Source organism: Notechis scutatus, chromosome 13 (assembly GCF_049901735.1).
Source record: "Notechis scutatus isolate UNSWTSFEM ecotype Mainland chromosome 13, rNotScu1.2, whole genome shotgun sequence".
NCBI classification, from domain to species: Eukaryota; Metazoa; Chordata; class Lepidosauria; order Squamata; family Elapidae; genus Notechis; species Notechis scutatus.
In genome coordinates, this window is record NC_142021.1 from 8,074,351 (window position 1) to 8,093,252 (window position 18,902).

Consider the following 18,902-nt stretch of genomic DNA (forward strand, 5'->3'; position numbering starts at 1 on the left):
CATGGATGTTTCTGTAGTGCCTCTGAAATCAAAGCAAAAGGGCAGATAGTTCAAAGCAAGCACATACATAGACACACAGACACATGTGTGTAACTGAGCTGATGTTTTGCTGGGATACATACAGGTCATTTCCAGTTGTGAAACCACTCAGTTGTTGATGTGCATCGATCTCTCTGTCTCTTTCTTCTCCCTCCTCTCCTCTCTCTCTCTCCCCTCTCTCTCTCTCTCTCTCTCTCTCTCCCTCTGTTTCTCTTCTCTCTCTCTGTTCTCTCTCTCTCTGTTTCTTCTCTCTCTCTCTCTCTCTCTCCTCCCCCTCTTACTCTCTCTGTCTTTCCTCTCTCCTCCATCTCTCTCTGTGTCCCCACCTCTCTTTTTCCTCCCTCCTTCCCACCTCTCTCTCTTGTCTCTCTTCCCTCTCTCTCCCTCTTCCCCCCTCCCCCTCTCTCTCTCTCTCTCCTCTCTGTTTCTCTCCTCCCTCTCTACCTCTCTCTCTGTCTTCTCTGTCTCTCTTCTCTCCCCACTCCCTCTCTCTCTGTTCTCTCTCTCTCTCTCTCTGTGTTCTCTGTGTCTCTCTCTCTCTCTCCTCCCTCCCTCTCCTCTCTCTCTCTGTCTTTCCCTCTCTCCCTCCCTCTCTCTCTCTCCTCCCTCCCCACCTCTCTCTCTTTCCCTCCCTCCCTTCCCACCTCTGTCTCTCTTTGTCTCTCTTTCCCTCTCTCTCTCCCCGTCTCTCTCCCTCCCTCTTTCTCCCCCTCCCTCCCTCCCCACCTGTTTCTCTCTCTGTCTCTCTTTCTCTCCCCTCTCCCTCCCTCTTTCTCCCCCCTCCCTCCCTCCCTCCCTCCCCCTCTCTCTCCTTTTCTCTCCCTCCCTCTGATTTAATTTGTTTTCTCCCTTTTAATTTCGGTGAGAAAATGCCGAACGGTAAGAATTAAAACTCAGGTCAGGGCTGAATTCTGTGAGGTCCATGGCATCAGGTTTTTTTTTCCTTCTTCTTCTAAAGAGGAAGAAAAGAGGCACACCTGGACGCTCACCACACTGTTCAAATAGTTCCTCTCCAGTAGTAAATGCATTCCAGATTTCTATGCCGAAGGGTGGTGTGGACCTAAAAGTGGTTATTTATCTTAGCCAGGTTGATTTAGCTCCAGCAAGGCCCGTTAAAGAAGGCAGAGGCGCAGGAGATGTGTCTCATTAGGCTAAAGATATAAAATGGATCCGGGTGCACAAAAATTGCAACAGGCATGAGCTTCCTTCGACGGGGAAAAGTTACCTTTTGCATTAATAGTGTTATGAAGCTGTGCTTTTCTCTTTCGTCTTTTCTTTGAAGTCTGCGTTTGAAATAGACTAAATAGCCTTCAGATGGCAGTACATTATTCAGATCTTTGAAGTAAGTTGGCATCAACCCATTTGCAGACCCTGGAAACCACAGATCTCTTCCCTTTGGGCTTATTTCCAACCAATGCGGGTCACTTGGGAAGAAAGGACCGTAGATGTTAACTCAGATTTTATTTTTGCGGTTAGGAGAACGTTTCTAGTGGACAGTTTGATGCCAGGTTGGAAGATCTGCCAAAAATATGAAGGATTTTAGCTCTGTCCAGCTCTCTGACTTTTTTTTTTTTTTTACAGATGGCTGGTTTGCTATGTTATGTTAGAGACTTTGGTTTGGTTCGGTGTGTGTTGAATGATCTGGTTGATCAACATTTTTTTCCCCCCATTCATGATATCACAACTCATGTGTTGGCCTATAAACCCAAAAGTTATTCATGATTATTATTCATGAAGGAGCTGATGTTGACTGATTTTTGAAAATAGGTACTAAGAAAGACAAATGGAATTACTTCTGAGCAGTTCCTCACCCGTAGACTGAATCTTGCCCAACTAAAATCAAGCTACTTGCATCATTGTAGATATACTTTTGAGAATTTCTAGGGAGAAGCGGTCTTAATTCTCTCCTTCCTAATCAAACTGTCTAAACTTCACTGTCTCTGGAATGTGGCACCTCCTTCCTGGGAATCCAGACTACATTCCACCCCAGTAGACACAGGCCTTGTTCTCATCAGGAAATGTCTGGAGTGTAGACAAGGTGTACACTCACAATAATATCTCAAAAGAAGATGGCCACAGAAGATAATTTCTGTGTTGTTGCCCAGAGGGACAACATGGACATGCCCACGTAATCACTTACGAGTTCAGCTTGAACTCTTGAAAGCTTTCTCACCCAAACATGGTTCACCTTGAAACTGTGAACTGCAGGGACATGCGTGCTTTAGATAACTTCAACAAATTTGTGTTAGGGGTCAACTTCTTCATCTCATCCATCAACTGTTACACTTTGCTTTCTTTTGACTAATATGCTTATTTTATTTCCATCAAACTGCAGGTTTACTTTTTTGCAATCCTTGTGTGTGTATATATATGTATATGTATATGTATATTTGGTATTCAGCTTTGTTCGGGTATTTTCCCACGTCATTATAGTTGTGCTTTTAAAGTTGTAGCAACGTTTCGGCAGAATCTCATCTGCCATCATCAGGCTTCTGTATTGTGTTCGTCTGTGAGTCAGACTTTCACAGCCGTTTCTGTTTTAAATTTGGTGCTAGCCTACTGCTGTGCCAGAATGATTTTTTCTTCATCCTGATTGGTTGGGAGTCTTGGTCTGTGTTTATTGGTCTTGGAGTTTGCTGTGTGAGATTCTGCCAAAACGTTGCTACAACTTTAAAAGCACAACTATAATGATGTGGGGAAATACCCGAACAAAGCTGAATACTATATATATATAGTGGCGTTTCTGGCATTTTCGGTGGTTTTTTTTTTTTATATTTGCAAGAGCAAACAGAAGAGGAATAAGTTTACAGTTTTAGTTTGGTTTTTTTTTCTCTTTCTTTCTTTTTCTTAACTTGAAGCCTTAATATTTTACTTCTTTGAATAAGCAACAGAGGGCAGAGTGGAGAAAACCAGACACTGCTCTATTTCTGTTTGGGTTTAATAATAGACTTACACCCCTTGCAGTTAAAACACACACACACACACACACACACACACACACCAAGCATCAAAGACACAGGGATAGCTCACAGAGGATTCCTTAGGGATGTATATATATAATTGTGGGAACAGCTGGTAAAGTTCAACACACACACACACACACACACACAAACACAAACACAAACACACAAACACACAGACAAAACTATGCAGATGTATGCTTTAACGTTGAAAAAAAAAAACCCTGATATGCAGCCAAGTGGGTCTGCTTAGAAAAGAAAATAAGAAAAGTGTACCCAAGGTTTTGTAAATATCTGCTCATCGTATTTGTACAACGGAGAGGGGGGGGGGCTCTATAAGTGAGACCCTCTTGGTGAGGATCACGGTCTTACAGACAAAAGCTTAAACAGGGGCCACAATGTTGTGGATTGGCCCTGCACCCAAGCCTGGGATTAGGGACAGAAAGAATTTGAAGACTGAGAGAGAGAGAGAGAGAGAGAGAGAGAGAGAGAGAGAGAGAGAGAGAGAGAGAGGTTGCTATTAAAATCACAGTTTGAGGACCTCGTCCTCGGAGAGACCTCCTAAAACAGTCTGTATTCACCTGTTCTCCTATCTCAAAAACCGTTTGGAATGTAATCTGTGCAGGCTTCGTGAAACTTGTCTCTGTAATTCTCATCTCTGTCGCTTTAGTCTCAATACATATGTATATATTTTTCAATCCGGGTTTGAAGGTGGCTTCCTTACTGTTTCCTTCTTTGGCTGCTGAATCGCACTGTTGCTGGGTGGGGGCAAAGGGGAAGGGTGTTCAGTTTTGAATGCCCAGGTTGGGAAATTCTGAAATGTTGGAAGAAGGATCTATCACTACCATCATCTCAGCACCACAAATTTGCTGCCTTGTCCAAATCTGGAGCGCTTCAGATTTTTATTTGGCATCCTGGAATGACAAACTTGGGAATCCTTCTCATTCCAACCCATTTAAGAGAACGAAGAAAAGGGATGGTCTAGGAAGGCAGTTGGTCTTAGACAGAAGGAGCAAATGGAGGGAGGCTGAATCAAGGAATCAATCATCTCTCTGTCTAATGTAGACGTCTAAGCGTCCTTGATGGCTCGTGGATAAACCACCCTAACATCACTAGCTTTCTTGCCAGCCTGATTCATCACAATGGCTAAGCTTCTTTCAATTTGAATAAATCAATGGTGGTGTTTTGATGTGCTGGAAATGAAACAAAAGACGTCAACTTTGATTCTGTAGAATGCTTCAAGACTCTACAAGGACATCAAAAGACGTAAGAAAACAAAAAAGATAGAGAATGTCATTAGTTGTGGGCTAACTAGTAAGGAAGGTAAGGGGTGTGTGTGTGTGTGTGGAGAAAGAGAGTGAAAGAGAAAGAGAGAGAGAAAGTTGATAAATAGAAAATAGAGATAGATAAATAGATAGATAGATGGGATATAGATAGATATCTAGATCGATAAATGGTAGATAAGCACACAAGAGAGATTGAGAAAGATAGAGATAGATGATAGAGAGAGATGATAGAGAGAGATTGATAGATGATAGATAGGTGAGAGAGATTGAGAAAGAGATAGAGATGAAAGGGCTAGAGCTCAGATAGATAGATATAGATAGATAGAAAGATAGATAGGTAGATAGAAAGAACAGTCCAATATCAATACAGAGTTTATTACAGTCTCAAAATATAAGAATTAGTCTTAACAATTTATTACTTGGTATATTTCTATTGGCAAGGCTAACATGGCCTTATGGCAAGATATAACATTTATCAATTTAAAAGGTATCATTAAGAAAGCTTCTAAATAATATTGGTTGGAACTGCCAAGTAATTAGGAACTGAATGAATGGAGAATGCAGCTGGCTCATAATATTTACACCTTAAAAGGACCATTTTGTTTTCACCAGAGGCTCCAGGGCATTGGCCTATGAAAAGCTGATGGTATAGTATTGTACTATACAATATACAATACTGCAGGATATATGCGGTTATTTTAACAGAGGTGGTCCATCATCATCACATTTTGGAGAAGATTTCATCTACAGATCGACAGATTCAGTGGGCCTCGGTCAAATTCTGACTCCGTCCCTAAAGATCTGAAAAATTAAGAGGACGGAAAGGGAAAACCATGAAACAGAACTGGAGAATAATCACCTTATTCTGCTTTCTGACCATTTCAATATAAATTAAAATCAACTTAATTGAAAGAAGGGTCTCTGAAGATGTTGCCAACTCAGGGTTAGCTCCACTTTTTATGGAGAGCAATAATTGTGGAAAAAAATTGTTGTGGACAATGGATGGTACAAAACAGACTTTCATCGTTCATAAAATCTCAAGTTGCCTTTGTTTCTGGATATCTTTCCCCAAACAATATGGAAAATTGGGAAATCCCTCCGAAGAATGTGAATTAAACACAATATGGTGTCGCTTGCTCCGTGCCAGTGAATTGTGTATTAAAAAAAAAAATATTTGGACAAGCTTGTCCTAAATTGGTCTTTTTTTTTTCCAATTATCTCTCACATCTAAATGGTTCTATTTTAAATCCCACACGCCCTGCTGCTACAAAATGGAATTGCCTGTCATTCGTACCAAAATATCAGCCTTGCTGCCAATCAAGTCATTGTGGATTTTTGACAGTTCGGATGGAAACCAGTTGCAAAAAAGGCTCAAATTAAATGACAGTTGGAAGGTTCTGTCATCAGCATCCACACAACATTTTGAAAGGATCCATGCGGTTATGCAGATATAAAACCACATCATTTGGCAAGATTAGAAATTAGATGTCCACTTTGCTGGCACAATTGACAATTAACCAGTCATTTATCCTCATATTTAATGCTTCTCTGGGTGGGCATTTTTTTTTCTCTAAAGCTGCTTCTCTCCATCCATTCCAATGATGAGGAGAGTTTATGCCACTGTTTCTCAATCTCAGCATCTTTAAGAGGGGTGGACTTCAATTCCCAGAATTCCCCAGCCCGAATCCATGGACTTCAATTCCCAGAATTCTCCGTGTCGACTAGGGAATTCTGGGAGTTGAAGTCCACCCCTCTTAAAGTTGTTAAGATTGAGAAGCACTGGCGTAAGAGTAGACACATTCTTAGGGAAGCAGAAAGGACTACACCCTCCCATCATCCTGGTCCATAGCAAAGCACCATGGAAGGGGAAGCCCAATGCATTAGGGTGGGAGGGGAGCACTCTTGCCATGTAATGACCCATGGAGCAACGTGGTGCCTCCCCGTCTTAGGCTACCGCTCCATTCATTTCCCCTCCGGCCTTGACTGTGGATGATGGGTGCAGGAATCCACCAGACTCGGAGATGCTGAGCTGGTTTTCCTACTCAAAAATAGTTCCTTCTCCTTTGGAGCGGAGGGATTGCGGGACGGAGCAGCGAGTCTTCGGCGGAGGGATCTTCTCCTTCCAGGGAGGCTCCGCCCCCTCCGCTCCGCTGTCAGCCGAAGACGCTCCTTCGGCCACGCCCCACCATCAAGTCCCCGCCCCCTCCTGCCCGATCTTGTTCCCTCCCTTCAAGCCATCCAATGACGGACGCCCTCGCCGCCGGGCCCCGCCCCCGACGCCCGTCCTCGCTGGCGCCGAGGCATTTTGTCCCGCGCCGCGCCCCGTCCGCGGCGGGAAAAGGTTGGCCGCGCGGCCGTCCCTCCTCACGCAGCCCGGCGGCGACATGGCGTTCCGGCGGGTCGTCACCGTCTCGGCTGCCGCGGCCTGCGGCTTGGCGGGCGGCTCCGTCCTCTTCTCCGCCGTGGCGCTCGGGAAGCAGCACTCGCCGCCGCCGCCGTCGTCTCTCCTCAGCAAGGGGCGGAGAAGGCCGGCGGGGACTCCCGGAGACCCTGGCCGCCTCCCTGACGGGACCTGTGCCGCCCCCGCCGCCGCCGCCGGGGCTGCTGCTGCTGCCGTCGCCCACCGGCTCGGGCGCGCCCGCCTGGTTGGAGAAGGCCAATGGCTGCGGCTACTGGGACAACAACTGGGACAGGTGAGGAGACGCCCCCCTACGCCACACGCCTACACTCCCCCCACTACTCCCATAGACCGACACCCCCACGGTCCAATCCCAGAGTTTGCCCCCTACTCAGAGTTTGGCCCCTATTTTCAGAGCCCCCACACCTGGACTGCCCCCTCCCAGATCCCCCTACTCCCTCCCCCCCACCCAGACCTCCCCCCACTTCTATAGCCCCCGGTCTGGACTCTCCTCCTCATGGCCAGTGTTCCCCCTCCCATGCTCAGAGCTCCCCCAAAGTCTAAGGCCCCCCGTATTCCCAGAGCCCTCCCCCGCCCACACTCCCTCCCACCCAGACCTCCCCCACTTCTATAGCCCCCCGTCTGGACTTCCCCCCACTCCCAGATCCCTCCCTCCCTCCCACCCAGACCTCCCCCCACTTCTATAGCCCCCCCCGGTCTGGACTCTCCTCCTCATGGCCAGTGTCCCCCCTCCCATGCTCAGAGCTCCCCCAAAGTCTAAGGCCCCCCCGTATTCCCAGAGCCCTCCCCGCCCACACTCCCTCCCATTCAGACCTCCCCACTTCTATAGCCCCCCGTCTGGACTTCCCCCACTCCCAGATCCTTCCCTCCCTCCCACCCAGACCTCCCCCACTTCTATAGCCCCCTCCCCGGTCTGGACTCTCCTCCTCATGGCCAGTGTCCCCCCATGCTCAGAGCTCCCCCAAAGTCTAAGCCCCCCGTATTCCCAGAGCCCTCCCCGCCCACACTCCCTCCCACCCAGACCTCCCCCCACTTCTATAGCTCCCCTGTCTGGACTTCCCCCGACTCCCAGATCCCCCCCTCCCTCCCTCCCACACAGACACCCCCAGTTATATAGACCCCTCCCATGCCTGGAGGCGCCCTCCACCCACGGTCAGAGCTCCCCCACAGTCTAATCCCCCAATGCCCAGAGGACCCCCTTACTCCCAGAGCCCCCTATGCTCTGAGCCCACCCCACGGTCTAATTCCCCCCTCCCCTCATTCCCAGAGCCCTCCCCTCCACTTCTATAGCCCCAAATGCCTGAACTCCTCCCCTCCCCCCAATGGCCGGAGTGTCCCCCATGTCTGGAATGGTATATGCTAGGGTCTCCCACTTGGGCGGGGCGGGGGGGTGTTGGACTAGATCAGTGGTCGCCAACTAGTGGGCCGGGGACCACTGGTGGTCCGCGAGAAAATTTTGGGGGGTCCGCAGAGAAATGTCCCCCCCCCCAAAGCAATTAATCCAGGCTGCAGAGGAACACAAGGCTGCACCACCTATACTGCCTACAGGAACACAAGGATTGTGTCACTTGCATTGCGAACAATATGAGGTAGTGAGGGGAGAGGGAAAGGGCAGAGGGGGGGTACTTGCCTCACACGCCCCATGCGCCTGTCCTGTCCACCGGTTTGCTTCTTTCCGCTTCTTTCTTCTTCTGCTTTTGGCTGCATGCAAGGAAAGCAGCAAAAGTCTTTCTTTCTCTCCCCCAAACTCCGCCAGAAATGAGCCTTTGGGATCCTGCAAGGCCTCCTGCTCCAAGAAGCTGTGCCGGTGCAATAAGTCTCACCAAGACTCATTTCTGGTGGAGTTTGGGGGACAGAAAGAAAGATTTCTGCTGCTCCTGCTACTTTCCTTACATGAAGCCAGAAGTCTCTCTCCTCCTCCTCCTCCTCTCCCCCAAGAATGGAGCTGGAGACGGTATCCTGCCATCCCAAATAAAGAACGATCGATCAGTAGGAAAACGGGGTGGGGAATTTTCCTGCAGACCTTTTTGGGGATTTTCCCAGGGTCTCTGGTCCGCGGGATTTAAAATTATGAGTTTGGTGGTCCCTGAGGTCCAAAAGGTTGGCGACCCCTGGACTAAATGACCTCCAAGGTCCCTTCCAACTCTGTTAATCTGTATCTACTGTGAATGCTTGAATTATTTAAAAGAAAACCCTCCCCTTCTCTCTCCAAAACCTCTACTTGTGCAAGGTTCCTGACCGATTAGAAATACTTTCTCAAAACTGATGTTCTGGATGCTAGTCCTGTGTAAGTGACCGTCTTGGATCACTTGGATCACTGGATACACAGAAGGCTGTGTATAAGGGTCCTTGTTTCCTTCTGGCTGAATATACATTCAAAAATGTTAGTAATTAAGGTTTCTCTTGCCACATCCTGCTGTTTGCCTTAAGAATGACCACGGCATGAGTTGCTGAAGATAAACAGTGTGAATGAACTTTAGTAGATGTCACTTCGTCCCTGATTTGTTGACATCATTATCATTTTTGCAGAGCACAGCCAGTTGGCTTGCGTTCTACTAATATCATAGGAACTGGAACCATACTCTTAAATTATAGGGTGGTTTAGGATCCAGCAATCATACCATTCTTTTAAAAATAAATAAATGTTACCAACCTCTAAGCATTGGGTGTCATTTCTGCTGAACACATTTTGAATAATTGCCTTAAGCCTTACCCATTCAGGAGAACCTTTAAATTTATAATAATCTATGGCAGTTCATGTTATATTTACACACACACACACACACACACACACACACACACACGGGGTCTCCTGCTTGAGCAGGGGGTTGGACTGGAAGACCTCTAAGGTCCCTTCCAACTCTGCTAATCTGTGCATACACAGAGCCACTTCACAATTATTGGGAATTTCAGATATCAAAGTAATTGCCTAAGGCCTTCTGTTTCTCTGCTATATATGAAATAATACCTATGCTTTTCAGAATGCTGCAGTTACTAATTCACTTAGAAAAGAGAATTAAGCCTTAATTTCTGCCTGATCCCTTCGAGATTAACACTAAATCTGAACGAAAGCCTTCCTAACATTTAATTTCATAATGGGTTGGAACTGCTGGTCTCAGTGTAGGTATGGGTAAGCAAAAAGCCCTTAATCGGCTTATGTGGAGACACTGGATTCCAGTCTAGGTTTGCAGCTTGGTTACACGGGGTTCATACATATAACAACAAACTCTAAAATCAGCATCTTTTGGGAAGAATTGAACTAACCGGTGCATGCTTTCTAATTGCTTATGTCCAGGAGTGGTTGTGCTTTAGGAAAGAGAGAAATGTCTTGAATAAATCATTTCTTGAATCCAAGCCAAGGGTTGGCTTGTTGTGACATGCAGAATGTCTTATTTTGAACCTGTGAGCCCTCATTTGTGGTTTCTCATGTGGTCACATTTGTAGAACTTTTTAAAGATATCTGGCAATTTTGTTTAGCTATGGGCAAGTAGTTCTTTTAAGGATGATGTTGCTTGTATGTTGTTCGTGTCCCTAGCTGCTTTTCTGAATAGTTAGTTGGTATGACTGTGTATCCTATGCTACTGGGATTAACAATAGTTAATATGACCAGAGCCTCTATGCATTGGGCCTGACTTAATTCAGTGGGGTTCCCTTTAAATAGGTGGTATTTTTTTTTATATTTGTATTTTTATTTACACAAGTTTTTTTGAAAAAAACTAGTTCAAATTTCTCTTTAAAACTAGGAATTGATACAGATTTCAAGAAAAAAATATTGTTTCTGCAAAATCAGAAAGTAAGGCATATAGCGAATTGATATTAATAACTAGCCCCTGTAAATTTACCTTGCCATGGATTCCATTTTTAGCATTTACATTGAGATGTGTATTATTTTTTCAACACAGTGGCCGCTGTTGTGAAAGCGAAACACAGTATCTGCTTACTTGAAAGTGTATTAACACCACAAACATCCGTCACATCAAACGGATGAGCTATCTTTCATTTTCTGACTGCATTTTGTTTTGGCAGCTCTCAAGGCTTTGTTCTGACTCGCCTTTATTTCTCTACTGTACTTAATAAATTATGAAGGGTAGAAGCAGGAATAAAATGCCAAAACTGGGTCTGCTCTTAAATGAACAAAAATAATCCAGCGATGGGAAATGAGTCAAATTGCTGGAATTGCAATCTGGCTGCTCATGTGGCAGGAACTGCCTTCTGCCTTTATATATATATCTGGTAGTGTTTGATGCACACACTTCAGATCAGTGATACAAGATGTGAAATGTAACTACAGGTAGTCCTTGACTTACGACCATAATAGAGCCCCAAATTTCTGCTGTTAAAGTAAGATATTTGTTAAGTGAGTTCTGCCCCATTTTACGGCCTTTCCTGCCACAGTTGTTAAGTGAATCACTTCAGTTAAGTTAGTAACCCGGTTAAGTGAATCTGGCTTCCCTGTTGACTTTACTTGTTGGAAGGTCGCAAAAGGGGGAATCACATGACCCCGGCACACGGCAACTGTCGTAAGTATGAACCAGTTACCAAAGCACCCAAATTTTGATCGCATGACCATTGGGAACGTTGCAACAGTCATTAGTGTGAAAAACTGTCATGAGTCACTTTTTTCAGTGCCATTGTTAACTTTGAAAGGCCCCTAGACAAACTGTTGTAATTCGAGGACTGTCTGTAGGTTCTAGTTGCCCATTGCTCTTCTGCCTTTTCGAGATAGTAAATGGCACAAAGGAGATATCTATGCAATTTGAATGGCTAAGGCCGACTTTCTCAAACAAAGGTGCAGCCCAGGAGCATGTCCGCTGTGTTTAATGCAAGAATATAAACTTCGGGTTCCTGCTTTTCAGGAGGGAACCCCTGGCTCTCATGAACTTGAAGAAGAAGAAAAACGAAGAGACCGGTGAACTGGAGGCGTCGTCTCGCTTAGCCCGCTATAAAACAAAAGCTACCAGGCATATATTCCTCATACGCCATTCTCAGTACAATCTGGAAGGGCAACAGGACAAGGACAGAATCTTAACGAAGCTGGGTAGGTATGATGGGATAATGGGCAGAGGTGCACTTTCCAAGTCACGGTTGTCCCAAAGGTGCCTTTTCAAGAGGCAACTGGACTTTAAAAAGCAACTTCGGGATGCAATTTAGGCCGGAGGAAGCTGCTTGTTTGGTGTATAATTTAGCCTTCTGTTCTTTCCTAAATGTAGGTTTTTCTTTGGACTGATTTGCTTAGTGGCCATTCAGTCAAATGACTCCTGCTTGCTTTGAGCATACTTAGCCCATTCTGCTATCTGTTTTCAAGCCAAGGAGGCCTAAATACACTCCTTATTCAAAAAAATGTTCTGCTTCCATTGCTTGCCGACTTCTGCATGCAATGCAAAATAATCCTTTATATGAAGAATGCAAACAGGAAAGCTGAAAAAAAGCAGCAAGTACTGATTTTAAAATACTGTGCCGAAAGGAGAAGAAGCAGAAAAAAACAAAACCTCTGTGCCTTTTAAGAATTTATCCACAAATGTACTTTTTAGGTCGCGAGCAAGCTGAGCTGACCGGGATGAGACTTGCAAGTCTGGGGCTGAAATTTGATAAAATTGTCTATTCTTCTATGGCCAGAGCGACGGAAACAACCAACATTATTAGCAAACATCTTCCTGGTGAGTGTCTTTTTGGAACCCAGTTTGGGCTAAGCAACATTTATGTAGTTTTACTACTTGCCGGCAGGACCAGCTGTCTGATTTGCTTATACTCTGAGCCGTTATATCTGGAGGGTTGGATTCGAAGTCTGTAGCCCTAAAGCGATCCAAGAGATTTTGCAGATGCTCAGAGATTTAGTTCAACGCTAGCAAGATCAACAGCAGTTGAGAGAAGGCAATGTAGATCCAGGTTAGGGATCTTGCTGCATACTAGTCACTGGAACATCTCATCTTTTTGTGTAACCGGTGTAACAAAAAAACCCAGCCTCATTTTTAAATGTAGGGAAAACTAAAGAGCTTGTCGTGGATTTCAGAAAAGGCAGGCACAGCCACACACCTCTATGTATTAATGACACACCTGTGGAGGTGGTTAGTGGCATCATGTTTCTGGGTGTGCAGCTAACGAGTAGGCTGGCTTGGTTGCTCAACAGGGAGACACTGGAGAAGTGGGCACAGCAGCGCCTGCATTTTCTGTGTCACACGAGAAAAGCACATCTTCCTTTCCCGTCCTTACCACTTTCTGTAGAGAGCATCCTGCCCTGTTGCATTACAGCCTGGTTTGGAAGCATTACTGCCTCAGGCAGGAAGGCGGTACAGAGTGGTGAGGACAGCAGAAAAGGTTCTTGGCAGTTCCCTCCCTTCTATCCAGGACATGGAACAAGCGATGCTTGAGCAGAATCTGCAGGATTGTCTGGGATGCGACACATCCTCTCCATGACCTGTTTTCCATGTTACCTTCTGGGAGTTGGACCTCTGGGACTTCTCCATAACTGTTGCAAACTTATTTTTCACCAGATGTGGCTGCAGTTAGGAAAGTATCTTTAAAATAATTGCAACATTCATTCTTTTATGTTTGTTAAGCTTTCATCAAGCTTTTGGAATGCATTGTGTCAGATTAAACTCTGACCTTTGTCTCTTTTTTTCCAGTTGCGATACAGATTCTTTGTGCATGTCAGAGAAAGATAGCATTCTTTAAGTTAATGCCTGAGTCACATCTATTCTTGTTCCTACTTCTAATCTTAACTAGTTTACCCCTGCAGTCCCAAGTCAGCAGCGGTGTAAGCCAATTCCCTGATCATCATACAAAATGATTTGAACCACATGATGCCTTTTTGAAGGCAGGCAAACAAGAAGCATTAGTCCAAAGGACATTTAAGATTGGTGTTGATTTAATTGCTGATTTGAGAGCGGAGAGATAATATTGTGTCAGAGCGACCGCAACATTTACTTGGAAATTTGAAATGTTGTCTTGGTTTTGCTTGTTCTGGTGTATTTGCAAAGAAGCTGTGACTGATTATCAGAAGATAAAATTGGGTTGAAAGGAAAATATAGTACCAACCAGAGATGCCTAGAAGTGACAAACAGGAGAAGGATCAAAATATTAAAATATAAGTGGAGGAGGTTGATACGCCCATTTCATTGAAGAGTGCTAGAAACACTGCAAACCATTTTTAAAGAATCAACAACTTACACCAAGAAAGCATCTAGGAGGGTTGAAACCACTATTTCATGGGGAGTTAAGATTTTACATTGAAAATACAGGAGGAAAACAGGCTGTGGAACAGTTTTTAGGATCTGTGACAAGATGAATTAATTTTGGGGTGCGTGCTGGTCTGTGACTATAGTAAAAATTGATTGATTGATTGGAATCCATCATAAGTCTTTCCTTGAAGGCTATTAAAGCAAGACAGATCATTTTAGGAAGTTGGTGAGCTGGCACAGATTTGCAGAATATCTATCCATGGTTAGTGATGGCCCTCTTTCACTTGTAAGACTTGTGTCAGAGCAATGGCGGCAAACATCTCTAGGAAATCTGTCTCCTAAGTCTGTTACAGAATTGCGTGTGTGTGTCTATGGAAAGACACTAGGACCAAAAGGCCTGTAAATCCTCTTGTGTACGTTGGCTTGTATGCAAATCAGGCCACAAGGGTAGCCCACATCCTTCTTTTCTGTCTTCCTCAGGGGTGACCAAGCTGAGCACGGATCTCCTGCGCGAAGGAGCTCCCATTGAACCAAATCCTCCCAGTTCTCACTGGAAGCCTGAAGCTGTGGTAATATCTATTCCAGGATTTAGCTTTTGTGGGTATAACTTCAGGGTTTCTTTTAAGGCTGGCTTCTCTTTCCACGTGCGTGTGTCATCTCGTGAGTTTTGCACACTGATAAGCAGGTTGTGATTGGCCAAGTTTACCATTCATTGTTCTTTTAGGGACAATAAATGAACAGTAACTTGTTGACAACGCTAAATCAAAACCGGTGTTTCTTGTTAAAATGGGCATATATTGATTAAAAGAATAATGCATTAACCACCAAAAAAAAGTTCATTGATTGTTACTTAGAAATCCAGAATTGTTCTAGTGTGTTGTTTTTCAGTTCATCTATTCTTCTGTAATTTGGCAAATGTAGGAGCTTAGCCTCTTACAGAATATTGAAATAGAAGTGAAATGGTTCTGGGACAGCCAAAGCACGATTTAAATAAAAAGGAAGGCTCAGCACCTTAAACTGGATTTCAAGAACTTAGGCAGCCTGTTCCCTTAATTCTTGCAGATTCCAGCAATCTAAATAATATTAAATATCAAGGCCCTCTAGATTTTAATCTGTTGGGGAGCCGATCACTGGTTTTGATTAGCAAAAGGGGTGGGTGGGAATCTGTGCAGCTTTTAATTATCTGTCCCCTATCACCAAACTTTTGCTTTTAGCAGTACTACGAAGATGGCGCTCGCATTGAGGCCGCCTTCCGAAACTACATTCACCGAGCCGATATCACGCAGGAAACGGACAGCTACGAAATCTTTGTTTGTCACGCGAACGTTATTCGCTATATTGTCTGCAGGTAACAGGGAGGGGTTTGTTGGGGCAACACTGCTCTGAAAGCCTTGTGGTTCTTAAGTGGGGTTTAGCACGTTGTGCCTTGGATTAGACATAGAGATCGGATGCTTTTAGCACACGGTTGGGAATTTTAGGAAGGCCCAGTAATTGGAACAGTTGTCTGCAGGATTATCTCAGAGCTTTGGTTTTTCGCTCTTAAGTAGCGGGATTTAAAGGAATCGTTTAAACAAATGTAGTATTTAAAAACCGGACGGAAGAAACGAAGAGAATGTTTTAATTCCTGGCTTTGGAGCCCTTCTGGATTAAACAGCAAGTAAATTTCCACACTTCGCTTTGCCTCCACATTCCCCCCCCAGTAAGCAGCCTTGCTGATAGTTCTGGTGCTTCAGTCAACAGCCAGGGGAGTGGCTAATGGGAGTTGTAGTTTCTTACATGAAGGGCTGCAAGTGAAGGAACCAAAGAGATGAATAGATGGATTGGAATCACTTGCTCCACTATCAAAGGTTATTTCAAACATGCTGGAAGCTTTTTATGTACTATATTTTCAGGAATTGTCCTGGTGGCACATTAAATTTAAAGCTGTACCAGTTTCAAGGAGAATGGATCTGTGCTTGAACCCATGTTTCTATCTAACTGTGCAGATTATGGACCACATTGTTAGACTTTGAGCCGGGGTGTTTTTAATTACTTAAGATTACACTTAAGATTGCTCTAGTATTTGCCAAGGTTGTTTTGAGTTGGAGGCTGGTTCCAGAAACAGTTATCTCAAAGAGGAGAAAGATAAAGTGGGCAATGGCTGTAGAAATATTTATAATCTTGCTGAAACAACCATTCCCTCTTTTAAAGATTCTTTCAGCTCTCCTGGGGAGGATAAAAAAAAAAAGCTTTTGCTGAGTTAATTATGATTCTCCATACGGCTCTTATTTAATCCCAGTATAATGAATTCCTGAAAAATGCTAGTCTCGGGAGGCCAGTTCGCTTTTGACAACAGTTGAACTCACAAACTCGCCTCCTTTAAGGTGCATCCTGATTTTTATTTATTTTTATCCCGCCTTTTCTTCTTTTTATAAATAACTCAATAACCGTTTCTCCCCCCCTTTTTTTTCTCTTCTTCTTCTAAACCTCTGTTTGAAGAGCATTGCAATTTCCTCCGGAAGGCTGGCTACGGATATCCCTCAACAACGGGAGCATCACTCACCTGGTGATCCGTCCCAACGGTCGGGTGGCCCTCCGCCTGCTGGGTGACACGGGGTTTATGCCGCCAGAGAAGATCACCCGCAACTGAGTAAGCCTCCTTTGGAGTTTCCCCATCAGCCCTGAACCCATGCAGTAATATTGGGACCACTATTACGGGGGGTCCTTGACTTACAGCCGTTCATTTAGCGACCATTCAATGTTACAACGGTGCTGAAAAATAGGGCTTACGGCCGTTCTTCACGGGACCTTTGCAACATCCCCATGATCACGTGATCCAAATTCAGACACTTGGCAACTGGTTCACACTTACGACCATTGGTGTGTCCTGAGGTGACGTGTCCTCTTTTACAGCCTTCTCTCAAGCAAAGTCAACAGGGAAGCTGGATTCGCTTCACAGTGGGGTTTTTACTAACTTATCCACTGCAGTGAGTCCCTTCGCTGCAAGGAAGGTCGTAAAACAGGGCAAAACTTAGTGACAGAAAGGTTGGGCTCAATTGTGGCCGTAAGCCGAGGACTACCTGTAATATTGGAACCTTATTGTTGTGTGGGATACAGAGTTGACCAACTAACGCCTCTTTCTCGTCCGTCTGTCCTTTCAAGCTCGTTGTAAACAGGGAGGATCTCCCAACCAAGAAGACAAAGCTCCTTTCAGATGAGGCCAACCCTTTCCCTCAAAAGCTACAGGCTCCCTCAGCTGGACTTTTGTCAGTCTCAGACTGTTTAATTACACGCTAAGATTTTGCACTAGTAGCTCGTGGCGTGCAATACTGACCGTTGGAGAGAATTGGAGAGGACTCGCCTCCTTCGCAGCTACAAAACCACAGTGCTGGTGGCCTCTGACCAAAGGCTATCCAAGGATTTATTTTTTTTCTCCCTTTCATATTTTGGGGGGGGTGGTCAGAAGTGCTCCGAAGTCCAGCGATTACATGTTGAGTACTGAAATCAGGGTAAAGCCAGAAGCCACCAGATCCGGTAATTCCGAAGATGAGGGAGACGAAGTCTTGAAAGCAGCGCTCCGATTTGCACACGGGCTCGGAAAATACACTTTTATGATTAAAAAAATCGGGAGGCAGCATCTGTAGTTAGAGTTGCCCTCCAAAGCAGCGCTGGAATAAAAGCATAGAATTGTCTGCGCTCTCCTCTCTTCCAAGCCCTGTCTAGTTCCTTGGTCTTTTATTGGAAGACGTTTTGCTACAAGTGTCTGTTTCCTAAAAATAAACCAACCAACCAACCCTAAACAGGAGCCTTTCTTGGCCGTTAATAATTGTCACGGCTTACCATTGATTCCCCTAAAGCCACCATCCAATTGGAAGGATAAGCTATTCTGTTTTATCCTTCTGTGTCTTGGCCCAGGTGGAGAGTCCCTTTATTTCTCTCAACAAATGGTCCGGCCAATGACCGGTAAGGATCCATCCCCACCCCACCCTCAGTCTCCCTGTAGCACAAAAAAAAAGCCCAGAGTGGGAGTACCCTCACAGGGCAAGGCCCAGGGTTCCAAGTCCAGTCCACAAGGCAGAGTGTCCAGGCACAAAGAGAAGGTCCCAAGGCGAGAAACCATCCACAAGAGAAGGCCGAAGACCAAAAGGTGAAGAGCAAATCTTCCAAGCGAGGCAAGGCAAACCAGCAAGAGGCCAGGGGAGCGCAAGCAAGCCAAAGCAAACCACGGTTCCTGGCAGGGACTAACTCCCCATGGCTTCTCCTTAAGTTACTCCCCTCCAGATGTCCTTTGTGAGGAGCGGTGGGGGTGGCCTCCTCCCGAGTAGCCCTTCTCTGAGGTTGCCTACACTCTGCCCTTGGATCAGTGGAGGAGGCAGCTGTTCCTCACCAGAGGGGACCTGACTGTTAGCACCACTGCTGGCCAACAGCTGATCCTCCGTGTCTGGGAAGGCAGGCAGCTCTCCGTCCGGTCGACCTCCCTCCCCATGTCTGAGGGACCCGGAACAGCATCGCCCTCCAGCCTCTCCAAGGTGGCCGGTCCATCCCTGTCGGACGGTTCCAGTTCCCAACTCCTCTTCTAAACCAGGCTCCGATGGGCCCAGGACACTTCTGTACTTCTTATACCGCAAAATATAATTTTTATTGGGGAGTGGGAAGCTGAACCCTCAGCCAGTAATCTGCCACTTCTAGACAGATTCAAGGGCTTCTTGTGAATGCTTGTGGGGTTGCAGAACTGGAATGGCAGGAGGTTGGGGTTATTCTGTGCTCAGAGAAGACACCGGTGGATCTGTGTCAGTGTGGAAAATGTAAGTTATTTCTATTTGTCTTTATCTGTGAAAATTAAAAAAAAATGATTTCCACTCAAGACTGCTTCAAAATTTAATAGGTCCCTAGTTTTTTAAGCGAAGGTTTCAATTCTGAATACCAAGGTTCACATAAGGCAAAAAATAGAAGTGTGACATTTGTCTGGGTCTTTGCTACTTACGCAGTGCGACATCCGATTTTTATTTTGTTGGTGGGAAGGTGGAATTGAAAATAACAG

At 45.3% G+C, this 18,902-nt stretch overlaps 1 protein-coding gene across 1 annotated transcript; it reads left to right on the forward strand.

Annotated features, from left to right (window-relative positions):
• The first annotated feature begins 6,651 nt into the window (after window positions 1-6,651).
• PGAM5 (PGAM family member 5, mitochondrial serine/threonine protein phosphatase) lies at window positions 6,652-18,725 on the forward strand. The gene is given in 9 exon segments (XM_087942846.1): window positions 6,652-6,783; window positions 6,786-6,836; window positions 6,839-6,978; window positions 11,561-11,742; window positions 12,236-12,361; window positions 14,363-14,451; window positions 15,097-15,230; window positions 16,361-16,511; window positions 17,024-18,725. Coding segments are annotated over 8 exon segments (987 nt in total). The 5' UTR covers window positions 6,652-6,669; the 3' UTR covers window positions 17,024-18,725.
• The last annotated feature ends 177 nt before the right edge of the window (window positions 18,726-18,902 follow it).